Source organism: Rhipicephalus microplus, chromosome 9 (assembly GCF_043290135.1).
Source record: "Rhipicephalus microplus isolate Deutch F79 chromosome 9, USDA_Rmic, whole genome shotgun sequence".
Lineage (NCBI taxonomy): Eukaryota > Metazoa > Arthropoda > Arachnida > Ixodida > Ixodidae > Rhipicephalus > Rhipicephalus microplus.
Genome location: NC_134708.1, coordinates 19,393,538 through 19,407,915, shown reverse-complemented (window position 1 = coordinate 19,407,915; position 14,378 = coordinate 19,393,538). Strand labels below are relative to the sequence as shown.

The window sequence follows — 14,378 nt, the reverse complement described above, 5'->3', positions numbered from 1 at the left end:
GATTGGTTTTGTACTTGAATTCTGCATCCCTATTCATCTCTCAGTAAGTTGAACTTTCGTTAAACAGAATTTTTCTGATCTCTTCAGGTTTCGTTCAACAAGAGTCTACGGTACACGTATGTCTATTTGAGGTCTGACATTTGCGTAATTTTAGAATGCTCTCCTAAGCTGGGCTTTAGAGCCGAATGTGCTGTGGAGAAGAGTGGTCAAGACATTGAAAAACATCTTGTCGCATAGTCAGAAAATCCACCCGATCAATTTTTTCTCCTGAAACTGTCGGCATTTAGATTGCGAGCAATTTAACTCCATGTGGTCTTGCTGAATGTGGTTTGAAGGAGACCCGCATCGCCTTTCCAGCATGGTCAGAAAACGCTGCCGATTGGCAGTTGAGACTCCTGAGAACACATGAGCCAAACATTATTGCTCAGCTTACAGCCTGAAATGAATTCTCAAAGTCAGCCAGAAATTATTCTCTCTTCTTTCTACAAGTGACGTCATATACCCAAATTCATGGCTATTGTTTGATTTGAGCTCTGTGAGCTGCATGATTGCCGTGGCCACTGCGAGATGTTGCCATGTGGCTGTGTGTGCATGTGTGATCGTATTGAAAGTATGCAGTTGGTTCAAGAAAACAAAAAAAAAGTTCTAAAGGTCGTAATGCACTTATGTAACTTTTTTCGTGTCTTCCCTCCGTGCTTTGCTTTCAGTGTGCTCGCCAGAACGTGCAAAATAGAGAAAGCATCTACGGCGTGCTGACAAGTGTTATAGCTCGGCTTGTGCTTGACACATTCTGAAGATTTTTTCCGCGGTTGATTTTACCAAGCAATAAATTCCTTTAGTGAAGCAGTTTGATGGTTATTTGGAACAGTGTTGTTGGGCCCAGTTCAAGGAAAAATGTATTGCGACTTTTGATGAGTTAACAGCCATCTAATGATGTATTGCCAATGGTGTAGCTAATATGTACCTCGATCGGCATGGCTTACAAAACCCAGAAGAGCCCCATTGTCCAGCAGTCGCAGCCGTATCCGCCTCCCAAGCCGGAGGTGATGCCGGCCGCTCAGCCTCCTACGCTGGAGACCGACCGGACGAATGACCACGTGTACGAGTGCACCACCCGCGTAGTCCGTTCGGTCATGCAACTCTCCCAAGGAGTCACCGAGGCCAGGGCGGAAGAGTACCTAGAACTGGTCAAGGTGAGCTGAAAAACCGAGAGGACGAGGTGGTGTGTGTGAGTGTGGCTGCAAAATTATCAGCCGTTTCAATGGGACGATAAAGGATTTTCCTACATCTGTCGCAGAAAGAAATTGTCCTGTATGTGTGCGTTGTTTGTGTATATGGTATTCATCTTTACATTGTACATGGCGCCCATCCCGCTTGAACCAACTTATTGGCTTGGAATATCTCAAATAATATAAATAACAACATGGCGTCATTTGCCATGTTAAGGACATGCTACTTCGATCAGATATCCGCACTTGTGATGCCTTTTTCTTTTCTGCCTTAATAAATTTGTTTACTGTGGCGACATTGAGTAATTTTTATTTTAGGGAGTGCTCACACAAAATCATAAAGACGACATATCTTTTGAAACAGATTTAAATGAACAGAATGAAGGAACAGATTCAATTTCTAAACGACACACAGAAAAACAAAAAGATCTAAAGGCCATTCAGCCTGACACGACTTTGCTATGAGAAACGTACAAACTTGCACTAATAGTGCTACACATTGTGACAATTGTCAAAATGTGTGGGTACACACAGACACGTTCCGTGAAATCCCAAGCAAGCACCCCCCAGGGCGAAGGATAAATTGGACAAGATTGGGAGGGGGTGCTTGCCCGCTTACGGTCAAAATTCAACATGGCGACATTAGAGACAATAAGAATGAGGAATGCATTTCCTTGCTTCTAATTAAATGCTTTATCGAATACACATGCGGTAACTGTTTTCATTCGCTTTCTTTGGGCAAATAGAAAGAGTGAATGGAATAGCGAAAGGGGCGGGAGGGGTGAAAGTATGCGAAAACATCTGAAGAAGTTAGTGGGGTCGCTTGCTTGGTTAGGGGCACTTGGTTGAGATTTTACGGTACATAGACACGTCATGTACAAGATAACCACGGCAAGTATACAGTAGACGCTTATTAAAGGGAACCTGAAGAGACCGGGAAGATGTGTCCCATTTAACAGGAGTTCTGTTTACTGAGAGATGACCAGAATTGCACAATACAAAAACGAAACTCGCCTTGTTTTCATTTGTTCCATTTAAGCAGCAGTTCCATTTAACAGATTTCCGTTTCTCCGAGACTTTACTGCATTTATATAGCTTAGAACATATTCAATATTAAATTTAAAGTTTATGCCGTGTAACTGAAAGTGAGGTAAAGTGCCTCGCGACGTAGTCATGAACTGGGTTTTAGTATAAATAGCCAGGAACCACTTACATAGATAGTTTGTGTCGGTGGCCGTACTCTTTTGCACATGCTCTCTGCTCCAGTTCTCGGCACGGTGTTCATGCACTCATGATGCTGTATGGACTACTGTTTAACCTTTTTGTGTGCTCATGAAGCTGGCAGTGTGGACAAAAAACAAACATAGAAAACACACAGACACACAGGAGTCGTGCTTGACTTGATGCTCTCTGAAATTGAAACTACGACTGGGTGCTATAGACACATCTCCAAATACTTAACCATCGTACTTTGTTTAAGCAAATCAGGTTTCCAGTCGTGATATGTGGGTGATTAGGTGCTATAATTGCAAAAAAAAAAGGATGAAAAATTTTTGTGTTGGTACACCTTGTGGCAGTAGAGTTTTTTTTTTGCTTGTGGCGGGGGAGGTCACATGTGACAAGTGAGTTTCATTCACTGGGGGGACGGGGGGGGGGGGGGGGCAGGGCAGTGTTTGACCAACCATACGGGAGGAAAAGGAGAAAAAATTTTGGGGGAAGTGGAGAGGGTTGCCACCCACAATGCCCCTTCTGACTCTCCCCCCATCCCGTGACTCCTTTAAAGCAGGAAGTTCACATTATTGTGGTTAAAGGTGTGTGCTCATTTTCACGTTAGTGACCTACACAGCGTCATATTTGATAGTGATGACAGTGGTGGCTCTTTTTCTCACAGAATGTAGGCTTGGAGTTGCGAAGCCTTTTGGCCAGCGTCGATGATCTCATGACTTTCTTTCCCCTGTGGTCCAAGAAGGAGGTGAGCGTATCTTCAGTCTCGCTGTGCACGATTGCTTTGTTGTCGTTGCGGAGTGGTATTTCTGACAGCATTGTTAAATACCGAAATGTAGATGCACGTTGGACCTCTTGTATGTTGAGATGCCTTAGTTTGAAGTTGAAGTTCGGGTGTGCTCAAACTTCTAACTTCGGTGCTCTAGAGCTGAGAAAGCTGAAAACTTGCGCCATAACATCAAGAGTCCCTTTTTGGTGGAGTAGCCTAGTATGTCGAAGCGTAATGCTGAACTTTGACAGCGGGTCATGAGCCCACATTTCAGTCATCTCATGGAGCATTATGCACATCATTGCAACACATAGTGATCTCGTCGTTTGCATCAAGCCACACTAGTGCCGCCGTTCTTCTCAACGTCCTCTACCTACTAATCTTTGAGCCTTTGAATGCGTGAGTAGGCATGGCCCCCCGGTAACCTAAGAGGGAGGGCGTAATGTCAGCTGCACACATTGACATATTAGATTAACATAATACAGTGACATAATAGGAAAAGGGGGTGCTGTAACAAGGGGTGGGGGTGCTGTAACATGGGGTGGGGGGCACTAGGTCAGCCCTGTACATTAGCATAATAGGGAAGGGGGGCCCGATATTGCTGACGAACAATGCGTGCATTCTTTTTCTGCCCTTCTCTCTTTTAGTGAAGGTTCTAGCTCAAGGGTAAAAAAAATGCCTCCAGAACAAGCACAGAACAAAAGCACCTTCCGGCCTTCATCGCTGCTCTTGCTGACACTGACTTCAGAAGTGCCACTCAGGATACCCTATTTGGTTAACGTGTATTTTCGAAAATTGTATTATTGCTCACTTGTATACAGCATTCCAGTTAACTTGTGCTAAGTATGGTTTTCAATTTTGTGCACTGTAAAGAAAAGCTGGAAATAAATTAAACAGTGTAGCTCTCATAACATAGATGAGTTTATCTCATATTACACAATGTTACAACTTTTCCATTGAATGCATCTTGTTAGAATTACTATTTAAAGGTTAATTAAGCTGGTTGTTAATTGCACAGCTTATTATAGTGGCAGTTATGTTTAATAAATTCGCACATTTAAGAGCAAGTGCTACAACTTTTGCATAGAAGATTTTCCTCTAGAGTTACGAAATATTAAGTGAATTATATAATCTTTGTTAATTACCCTGCTGGGTGACTGGTTCAAATATTCTGACATGCTGTGTGTAGCTCAGGACAATGCTGGGCCAGTCTGACATGCATGGCACATCTGTTTGTTCGTTTAATATCAGGTGCAAGTTAGCTGAAACACTCTTGATGTATTAACAGCCCCTTGTCTGTAATAACCCCAGGCTCTGAAAGTATATGTGGTCTTAAAGTTAGAAAACTATAGTTTTCTGCCGGCCTCCTTTTATGAATAGCGTCGCATTCTCAGCGCAGCCTAAGAAACTATAGGGTCTTTAGAATTACGTATTTATGTATTTTCCAGTAAAGGAACACACCACCTGATACTTACGTGTTGAGGTTGTGCCTCAGATATGCGTAATATTTGCTTTTTGATTGACAATGTTCACAAGTATGAATGCTGCCACCAGTTCAAGATAGCTGGGCGTTCAGCAAGTGGGGGTGCTGACACCCCCCCTGTAAAGTTGTCTGCGCCGCGTGGCGCACATGTCTCGCCCCAAGGCTTTGTTTCGGTGGTGACCACTGCCGGGCGATAGATGGCGTTGTGTTCGCTTTGAGTACCACTGTTGGTAGAGTGGTAGCGCCGGCGGTGGCCCTTGGCGGAAGGCAGGCCTTGGCGTTGGGCGAGCGTTGAGCGAGCCTCTTCTGCGCGTGGCGGCTGCCGCGAACGGGTGTCTGTAGCGTGGGTCCCCGGTGCTCGGCACCGCGGGCTTCGCGCCGGGGTCCCACGTGGAAAGTCAGGCGTTGGCGACGTCGCCTTGGGTATGTGTTAGTGTGTTGGGTGTGTTAGTGTGCGTTTATCATGTTATTGTGTGTTTAGTGTGTCACTGCGTTATGTTGTTTGTAAGGTAGCGTGTTAATTGAAATTGGTGTATCATTCGGCAGACGATATCGTCGTCTAAATTAGTTAATAAATGTATGTATGTTGTGTGCTTTGTACCGACCGCGTCTGCTGTGTCCGTTCACTCCAAGAGCGTGGAGTGGCGAGGCGCTCGTTCGCCTCGCCGAGACCCCACAAGCAAGTGCTTAAACTTTGGCCGGGCGGCTGAATCGTGTGACAGACAGACCGAAATTTCTGCGTTCAAGTATCCCAAGAAAGACTTTAGTCTTTAATGATTACTCGCGCTTTCTTCCCCAGGTGGAGATGGCTCACCGCGTCCTCAGCAAGGACATGGCGAACCTGGTTCAAGCAATGAAATTGGCCATCAAATACTCAAAGACGACGCTCGACGCCGAGTACCGCCGCGGCATGCTCAGCTCCGCGCATGCTCTCGCCATTGACGCCAAGAACCTGCTGGACGTCGTCGACTCGGTCCGAGTCCGCATCCAGATGTCGCCGCCGGCGACGCCTACAGCGCCCCCTACGTTATCTTCGCCCGTCGCGGCATCGAACGGCCAGGCAGCGGTTGAGGACGAGGAGGCGACATCTGCGGGCTGTGTACAACGAGAAGTAGTTGAGCAGGACTGCGAACCAAGCTATGACGTTGCTTAACGAATTGTATCTTATATTGCGTGTGCAGCTATTGCATGTTTGAGTGAGAAAGGAAAAGGAAACTCGGGTACCACGAACCGCTCGCGAGAGGCGTACAAATTTTAGAGGGCACCCTGCCGGGTTTCGTGGCGCATGTCGCTTGAGGTTGTCTTCAACCGTACTGCTGTGAATAGGTGCGTAGCTGCACTCGTTGATGCTTGTGAAATACCGTAGAAAGCGTCTGCTATTGTAACGCGTCGTGAGCACGTGTAGCAACTGGAATCGGCGATACATTTTCGAGTGCGGTGGTGTTTTGTGCAGCTAGAGAGAGCGGTGTTTTCGAAAAGTTTTTCCCTGCATAAAACGCAAGCTGCATGTTTGTTTGGTAGGCACATGGCTCATTGCTTCAAGGATGGGACCGCATTATCTCCAACTGCAGTTCTGTCACGTGCAGCGCTCTGGGTAAACAGATCGTGTAACACATGCGGCATATGTAAGGTTTGAGCGCACTGCCTCGGGCTGTGCTGTTTTTTGTGGGGACCATGTCAAGCTTGTTGATGGGAAGGGAAACGATAACTTCTAGTGTTTGCATACCAGCGGCAGCTTTACTTTTACTTATGCTCTGCGGGATTCCTCTAACCAGTAAAGATAAACCAGCAAACTAGGTTACATTGGTTTGTTTTTAGATAGTGGAAACCAGTCCTTAACCATAAGAGAAATATGTCGTTTTTATTGAAGATCACATTACATTGTTTCGTCACTGTCACTTGGCCATTCGCTTAGCTGTCAGGCTCTTCGAAACGTATCGTCGGTTTGCCTTTGAAAGAAAGCAATCTCTAGCTTAGCGTTTAACACTCACTGATCTACTTGCTAAGAGCTTGCTGCTGAGCTGTTGCCTCATGCAAGTGCACGTGTCACCTCGAAAGTTTCAGTGCCTGATAAGGAAGTGTCAAGGCTTGGTAAGAAAATAGCTTTTAGTTCGTTAGGAGGTGGGGGCTGTAAAAGTAGCCTTAGCAGACCTTAAAAAGACCGAAAACCGGAGTTAATCCTAGGCACAGAAACTGTCGCATCTATAGCAAAGGACCCATCTTGCAAAGTGCATCAAATTTCTCAGTCTAATCTGAGTTCGGTATTAGTGTGCGTACAACTGCAGCTACGTGCTTGTTCTCAAGCTTTTTATTCTACGCAGCTTAGTGTGCGCTCTTGCTGTGCGGTGATTTTTTACATAATCGTCTCTCGTTTACTTTGGTCATCACTCATTTCTCACGCAGAAGCAGCTACTGCAAAAGAAAGAGAAAATGGTCTCTTTTCTTCTCAATTTCTGGTGGGTGTCCTAAATGCTTTGCATTTACAGGGCTTTTTTTTTATCCTTTTGTCACTTGTAAGCAGATGGGAGTGTGCCACAAAAGTCTCCTATGTTCTGAATTTGTAGTTGCTTTTTCTTAATGGAATACCAAATGTTCTGACTGTGGTCTCAGTGTATAAAGAACCCTCAGATAGAAGTGTACTGTTCCCTGTCAGTTCAAATTGGTGCAGAGAAGAAATTAGAATAATTCATCTTTATTTTTGCCAGTAGAAAATTCACATTTTGATTGGTTGGAAACACTGTGACTGAGTGAGCGATAAGACAAACTCTGTAACAAGAGCATAAAGGTAGAGTGACAAATATTTAACTCGGCCGGGAACAATCTTAACGTCTGTCTGAATGCACGCGAACGAATCTACTACCTATTATTATTTTAATTGCCGTCGCATTTCGGTTTTCTCTGAGGCAACTAGTCTTGCAAACATCAGCTCTTGCAAAGTGCTCACATGCCACATTTAGCAGTCATTGGTATTACTACGTAACCTACATTTCTTTCACTGTTGTGAGTGTTGAAGAAGTTATTGCACACATCTACATTAATTCAGGAACACTATCTGCTGTTGTATTTCTCAATGTGTGTGTTGTGCGTTTTTTAACTAAAAACACTTGGCCTTTCACCTTTAGCAAGAACAGTAGGCCTGTATTCAGGAAATTGGCAAAGTACTGAAATTTGAACTCATATTTTGGTGAAGAACTAAAAAATCAAAGGGTCAGCTTGTGACACCAAAAGTGGTTCCAAAGGCGTCAAATATGGCTTCAAAGGTGGCACTGTGACAGTGGCTCACTACTGGACAGACATAACGAAACCAATCTTTGCCCTGTAAACGCGAAAGTATTTAAACGAGTCCGCATATTTGGAAATGTTGATAGCAGCCTGTGCATCATCCAGCTATCTTTCCGTTTGGGAGGCGCACCACTTTACATGTATACTTAGCGCTTGAATCCGAAGTGCGGCTTAGGTGTGAACGCGAGAACGCTTGTGAGGAACGGACACATCGTGAGGGTGAGTGGCTGTGTGCAACAGTGGCCGTACGCTTTTTCAAGTGCAGCTACTTACTTGAAATGTGCAGAATTTTTCGTTTTTTCGTATTTTGAGAGCTCTTTCATTGCTCTTCGGCAGCGGCAGCACACGTAACCGCGTTTCCAGCGTGTCACCATATTCACCAGCCTTCCCACTTTAACAAAACGGGTTGCACCTTTCTGTTCATCTTTCTTTGAGGCGATGCATAGTTTACAATGCTACAAGCCTTTGTGTGAGAGCGAAGTCGTTCGAAAATGGCAGTTTTTCATTATGTGTAACTGGCATAATAAAATGAGATGCGCTCGAGGGACTTATTTATCATAGCTATATGCAATTTTTTTTATAAATCTTTTCGTAAGAAAAGTTTGGACACTTTATTCACCTTGTCACAAGACAGTGACCCTATATACAGATGTATCTTCGGTAGCTATTTATCCCCTGAGCAACGCGCTGTCTCGCATTGTAGCAGGAAGAAAGGACCCCTTGGTGATAAGGCGTCTTAACATGGGAAAACATTTAACATGTGCAGCGTACACGTCTAACTCTGGCTTGCGAAAAAATGGCAGCAAACTAGTCACTGTGCGAACTTGCCGCATTGTAAATTCAAAACTCCTGACATTTTCGTTCTTCGACAGCGAAATATTGTGTTTTTTTATAGCCTGTGCTGTATACACGATAACAGAAATGGACATCTTCATGGCCTTTCTCACAACACCTTTTTTTTCCAAGATGTATCGGCATGTGTGTGTGTGTGTGTGTATGTTATGTTCACATGTTAATAGAACTTATTAAATTCAATTCGAAGGGACGGTGTGGTTTGGTTTCATTTGCCGAGCAGCAGAGCCAGTGTTCGGGAAACTTGCGAGTGGACAGCTGCAGTGTTGTGACTCTGCAGGGAAATGCAGCTTGCTGCAAAAGTAACATAGGTAGTTAGATTCGTAATCAGTGTATTGCAGGAAAGAAAGCTGGCACGTCTTTCAGTAGCCACATTGTCAACATGATCATCACCATGCTTGAGATAAAGAGCTCCTGCTCTAGGTTTGCGATTCTCCCAGCTCCTGAAAAAAAAAAATGCTCACGCACTTGTCTGTGGGCTCGTGCGAAGTCTTGTTTAACTAAACTACAAGCCTGGAACATCACTCTCTTTACCGTAAGAAGCATCCTACTGTATCTATCTGCCATGACGGTGATGTAGTTACGGTGCTCAGCTGCTGGCCCGAAGGTCGTGGGTTCGGTCCCGGTTGGGTGGTTGCATTTCAATTGGGGTGAAAAGTTTAAGGCCCATGTACCCATGATGTCAGCCCATGATGTCGGCTCATGTCAAGGAACCAGGTGGTCGAAATTTCTGGAGTTCTCCACTATGGCGTGCCTCGTATTAAATAAATATTGTGGTTTTAGCATGTATAAAACCCTAGATATTATTACTAATCCCGCCACAGCCTATCACAGGGGCCATGCCTCCTGCCGCATAGTGAAAAATTGGCCTGTTGATCTAGTTGAATCCAGTTCAAGATAGAAAAAGGGCAAAGGAAAGGCAGGAAAATGGGGCACATGGTTTATCGCTAGCATGGCGTGGTGCATCGTATGGATTGTAAGACAAAGCAGTGGAAATACAAGACAAGCGTTTTTTTTTTTGTCCACATTGTCCTGTTCTGTGCATTGCTTCACATGAACTTCATGATGATAAACTCACCCGATTTGTGACCTTGCTGAACTTGCCCCCTACATTGAAAAATAGAGTTCTTTTTCATGCCGGATGGTGCAATACATGGCCCTCAGTGTCGGAACAGGGCAATGCCTCTGGCATGACAGCGAAGACTCCCTGCGCAGCACAGGACCGGCTCACTAGATAGGACGACAGAAGATGTCTAAACACAAAAAGGATACACACTCCTCTGCCGAGTCCTAAATTGAACTCAAGGCAGGCCGTCATGTGAAGACAGCTCCAGATGAACACACTCCCCAACTCATTCCATCCGAAACGCATCTTGCCAGACAAGCATCAGGACAACACGTGCAAATTGTGCCAGGAAGGGCTAGCATGCGACTCGGACATGTTGGAATGCACTCATAATCGGAGAGATGGCAGTCGCTCCGGAGACCCTGTCGTCGAGCTGGGTCACTCGCTTTGCGCAGCTCATACCGTTGCATCTAAAAGTGGAATCCGCGAAGCGGAATTGAGGCAAGGCCTTGACGTTCTTTCGTGGGAGACCTAAGCCCAGGTCGCGTTAAAGGGCCCCTAAATTACCTAAAAAAAAGATTTGAGGCAGTTTATGGATCCTTTGAATATTTATTTATATTTATTCAGAAACACAGCAGGCCAATACTTTGGCCAAAGCAGGAGGGGCATTACAACAAGGGAGAAAAGACAAGAAAATATATATATGCAAAAAAATGCGAACCTTAATGGAAGTTCAGAAAATTTGTATCCATGCATCTATCCGTCCGCTGTCGCCGCGTGCCTGTCAATAATGCTGCGTCATACTCGTGGCGCCCACGCCGTTCATCCCATACGTGACCTGAACTATACCGGGCGCGCAGCAAAACAGCATGTCTACAAAGTGAATGATGATGAGTGGGGCGAAGCGTCTGTTCGTCTGTCTGTCTGTCTGTCCGCTCCTATCACACTTGAGCACGCATTGGACGGAAGGACGCTTCGCCCCGCCCATCATCATTCACTCCGTGGATATGCTGTAAATTTCTTCTAGAGTTACTGTATAATGCCATTTCCTTTCCTCAAGTTTTGTTATCACCCTGTTACACTACCTTCAGCGCAAACCACGCCTACGATGTTCGAAAACCTTCGAGGCTGTAGTAGATCGTTTTGTTAAGATTACGCCCACTTCGTGAACATTACAGATTATTCTGGAACCTACGGCGCCGCTAGCGATAACGCTAGAACATTCCATGGCAAGTGTATAAATGCCGACGCGCTTCGCCGCTTGTCAGTTGATCTATGGCCGACGCTCTGCTCGCCGCTATCAGTGCCAGTGCCTTGCTGTAATCTGACTTTCCTTTTACGTGGCCACAGGTTAGGCCCGAATAAACAGCTTATTATCTGACCATCCAGTCTTCGGCCTTCAGCCACGTCATGACCCCGTAACAATATGCTACTTGAGGTAGCATATAGAGTAACTCTTTTAACAGCGCCATCTATCCTCTTTAATCGTCAACTATACGAAAACCACTCACGCGATCTAGTGATCCTATACGCAAGGACCTATACGCACATCGCCATCTAGTGAGCAATTCATAAACTAGTGGCTACATACATACTACATACAAACGGATAAGGGAGGCGATGTGGTAGAGGCCCGTGTAAAACACGATGTCAAAGCACGTTGAACACCAGATGGTCAAAATTTCCGGAGCCCTCCATCGCATCGTGGCTGTGGGACGTTGAACGCCAGCTATTATTATTGGCGTTGTTTCGATCTTAGATCGTTGTACAAGAAGACTCCCAAACGGCGCAACTGTTTTTTAAAATATAAATATACGCTTTTTATTAAAGTGAGGCCGTCTTAGTCTATCTACACTATACTGACTGCGGGTCTCTGTGTCCAGTAAGAGTTGTCAGTTTCTCATTGCCAATTAGCAGCGATTGGCATGTTCCAGTAGGAAACACGGGTACGTGTGTGCTTTGCTCAAACGCCGCGATGAGCGCCAGCGTCAACGCCGCAGTGTAGGCGTCAGTGCCCACTGCTTCGTATCTACACTGGGTTCCCACTAAAGGGAACCCAATGTCGATACGAAGCAGTATATACGCCGTCCGTACGAACGCGCCGCAACGCGTTCCTCTCGCCGCAGGTGTTGGAGCGGTGCCAAGTAGGTCAAGTTGCAGCTGCGCGTTGACTTCACGCTTCCCCTCTGAGGTGCGTGAAGATGTCACTCTTTCTCTCACCCGAAGCACGCTTGCCGCAGCGCCCGCAGCTGCCGGCTCGAGCTCCGCCCGCTCGCAAAACACTTCTCTCTCGCTTCACCCTTCCACCTCCCGCAACGCTCGAGCGCACGTCGAGTGGGAACACTCTTTCGGCTCGTTTATCTGCTATGAAACTTGCACGAAACCCAACCCGCCTCCCGTGTCTTCGTGTTTCAAACAAACGCTACGGCGAGTTTCACTTGAAACCGTTCTTCCAGCACCCGCGTCCACGGCCGTTTCAACCGGGTCAACGCCGTGCGCACCGCTGCTGCTTTGCATCCCGTCAGGGTTCCCTTCGGGAGACGGTCCGTAATTTCTTCTTGAGCTTTTCGTTGCTCCCGGTAGTGAGAACGGGAATTACCATCATCATGAACCGGCGCGCGCTCGCTTCGTGCTCTTAGAGTTTTCGCTCCTACAACACGGGCGCCGATTTGTCCAGTGTCCAGGACTACAATAACTATGATGGGCGAGTCTGTTACGTGACTGCAAGTTACATCACCCAACATCTAGTCACGTGACTGAATTCACGTACCTTAGTCACGTGACCAAAAATCACGCAGCATTAATTCTAGTCACGTGACTAAAATCGCGAAACATCTAGTGACGTGACCGAAACCACGTAACAGCTAGTCAGCGACCAAGAATAACGCATCAGCTAGTCACGTGACTAAAAATCACGTAACATCTTGTCATGTGACCAAAAATAGCGTAACATCTAGTCAGTGACTAAAATCACGTGACAGCTAGTCACGTGACCAAAATCACGTAAAATCATGTGACGAAATATCACATAACATCTAGTCACGTGACCTAAAATGCCGTATCACCTAGTCACGTGACGAAAAATTATCTAGCATCTGTGGTCACGTGACCAAAACCGCGCAACACCTACTACGTGACAGCTAGTCACGTGATCTAAAATGACGTAACATCTAGTGACGTCACGGGAATCACGTTACACCCAGTCACGTTACTAAAATCACGTGGCATCTAGACACGTGACCATTTTATTGCGGAACATCCAATCACGTAACATAATGACGTCACATCTAGTCACATGACTAAAATCACGTAATAGCTAGCGACGTTACTAAAATCCCGTAAGATTTAGTCACGCGACAAACGTCAAGTAACATTGCGCAGCAACTATAGTCGAATGATATTGTTACGCACAAGGAGGACCAGGACGTATACGGCTGAAGGGGGCCGTTTATTTTGGTCGCGAAGAGAAGCGCCGGAGCGGCCAACAGGTTGATGATCGCAGTGTCGTCGTCTTCTTTCTTCCTCCAGCTTGGGGCAGCCAGCATGTTCAGCCATCTTCGTTTTCTTCCCAGGCATGCGCAACATTATGCTCGCGCCAAAAACCACGAAACATACGTGCGCAGTCTATATGTCGAGTGCTGCTAGGAAAATCGTTGAGATCAAGCACAGAATCATGCCAAGGAAAACATAGGGGATGTTACCAAAAGTAACTGTAATGTAAATGTCATGCAACAGCTACTCACGCGACGAAAATTACGTAACAGTTAGTCGCGTGACTAAAAAGCTTAGCATTACTGCAGCGAAAGTCGAACACAAATAGTTCCAGCCCTGGGACAGAAGTTCAAGCTGCGCACTTCTGGCGGGTCCATTCGATTTCTTTAGGGCTTGACCAGCGTCGTGAAAAGAACCCAAACTTTCAAACGCGATAGCGTTAGAGAGCTCGCGTCGCAGAAAACCCGCCGCCGACGTCGGCCCCGTTGGTTGTGAACGAAAAATCGTCAGTGGGTCTGCGACCGAATAATTAAGTTATGTATCTCCGGGAGCATGCTACGCCTACATGTCGAGGCGAAACCAGGGCGCATACTGACAAGGACGGACCAAGGAAACAAACTCGGGCGCTGCTTCATCAGTCTGTGCGCTCTGTTTTCGCCTCGGTATGAACAACCAATTTGCTCGAACTGTGGTAAATATGCCCACCTGCTTGTAACATGCGGGAGGCCGCCACTTGTCCACGTGTGCGCGCGCGATCACACTGAAAAAGCCTCGCGTTCGAAGAAAGAAAAAGTGCCCAAGGTCATGAGGCGCGGTAGTTTCTTTGCCCTGCCACCCCTCTCTGCTAACCTTCCAACGCTTTCGTCGGGACGAGAGATGATGTAATGAAATTGCAGCATGCGACAAACCTTTAACTCCACTCGCACTGCAGGGACAGATTATTAAAATTTTTGCGGCGTTGAATTCGTGAGGCAATAAGCT

The 14,378-nt window shown here is 46.1% G+C and overlaps 1 protein-coding gene across 7 annotated transcripts in view; it reads left to right on the top strand.

The window, feature by feature from the left end:
* The window catches only part of Fak (protein tyrosine kinase 2 Fak), a 91,182-nt gene extending 84,795 nt beyond the window's left edge, over positions 1-6,387 (top strand). For 5 of the 7 annotated variants that reach the window (XM_075873247.1, XM_075873246.1, XM_075873249.1 and 2 more), the window contains 3 exons: positions 993-1,193; positions 3,121-3,201; positions 5,505-6,387. In XM_075873247.1, the coding sequence (XP_075729362.1) occupies positions 993-1,193; positions 3,121-3,201; positions 5,505-5,858 (636 nt within the window). In that variant the 3' untranslated portion in view covers positions 5,859-6,387. The remainder of the gene's footprint in view (positions 1-992; positions 1,194-3,120; positions 3,202-5,504) is intronic. The other 2 variants (XM_075873245.1, XM_075873250.1) reach the window with 2 other exon arrangements.
* The last annotated feature ends 7,991 nt before the right edge of the window (positions 6,388-14,378 follow it).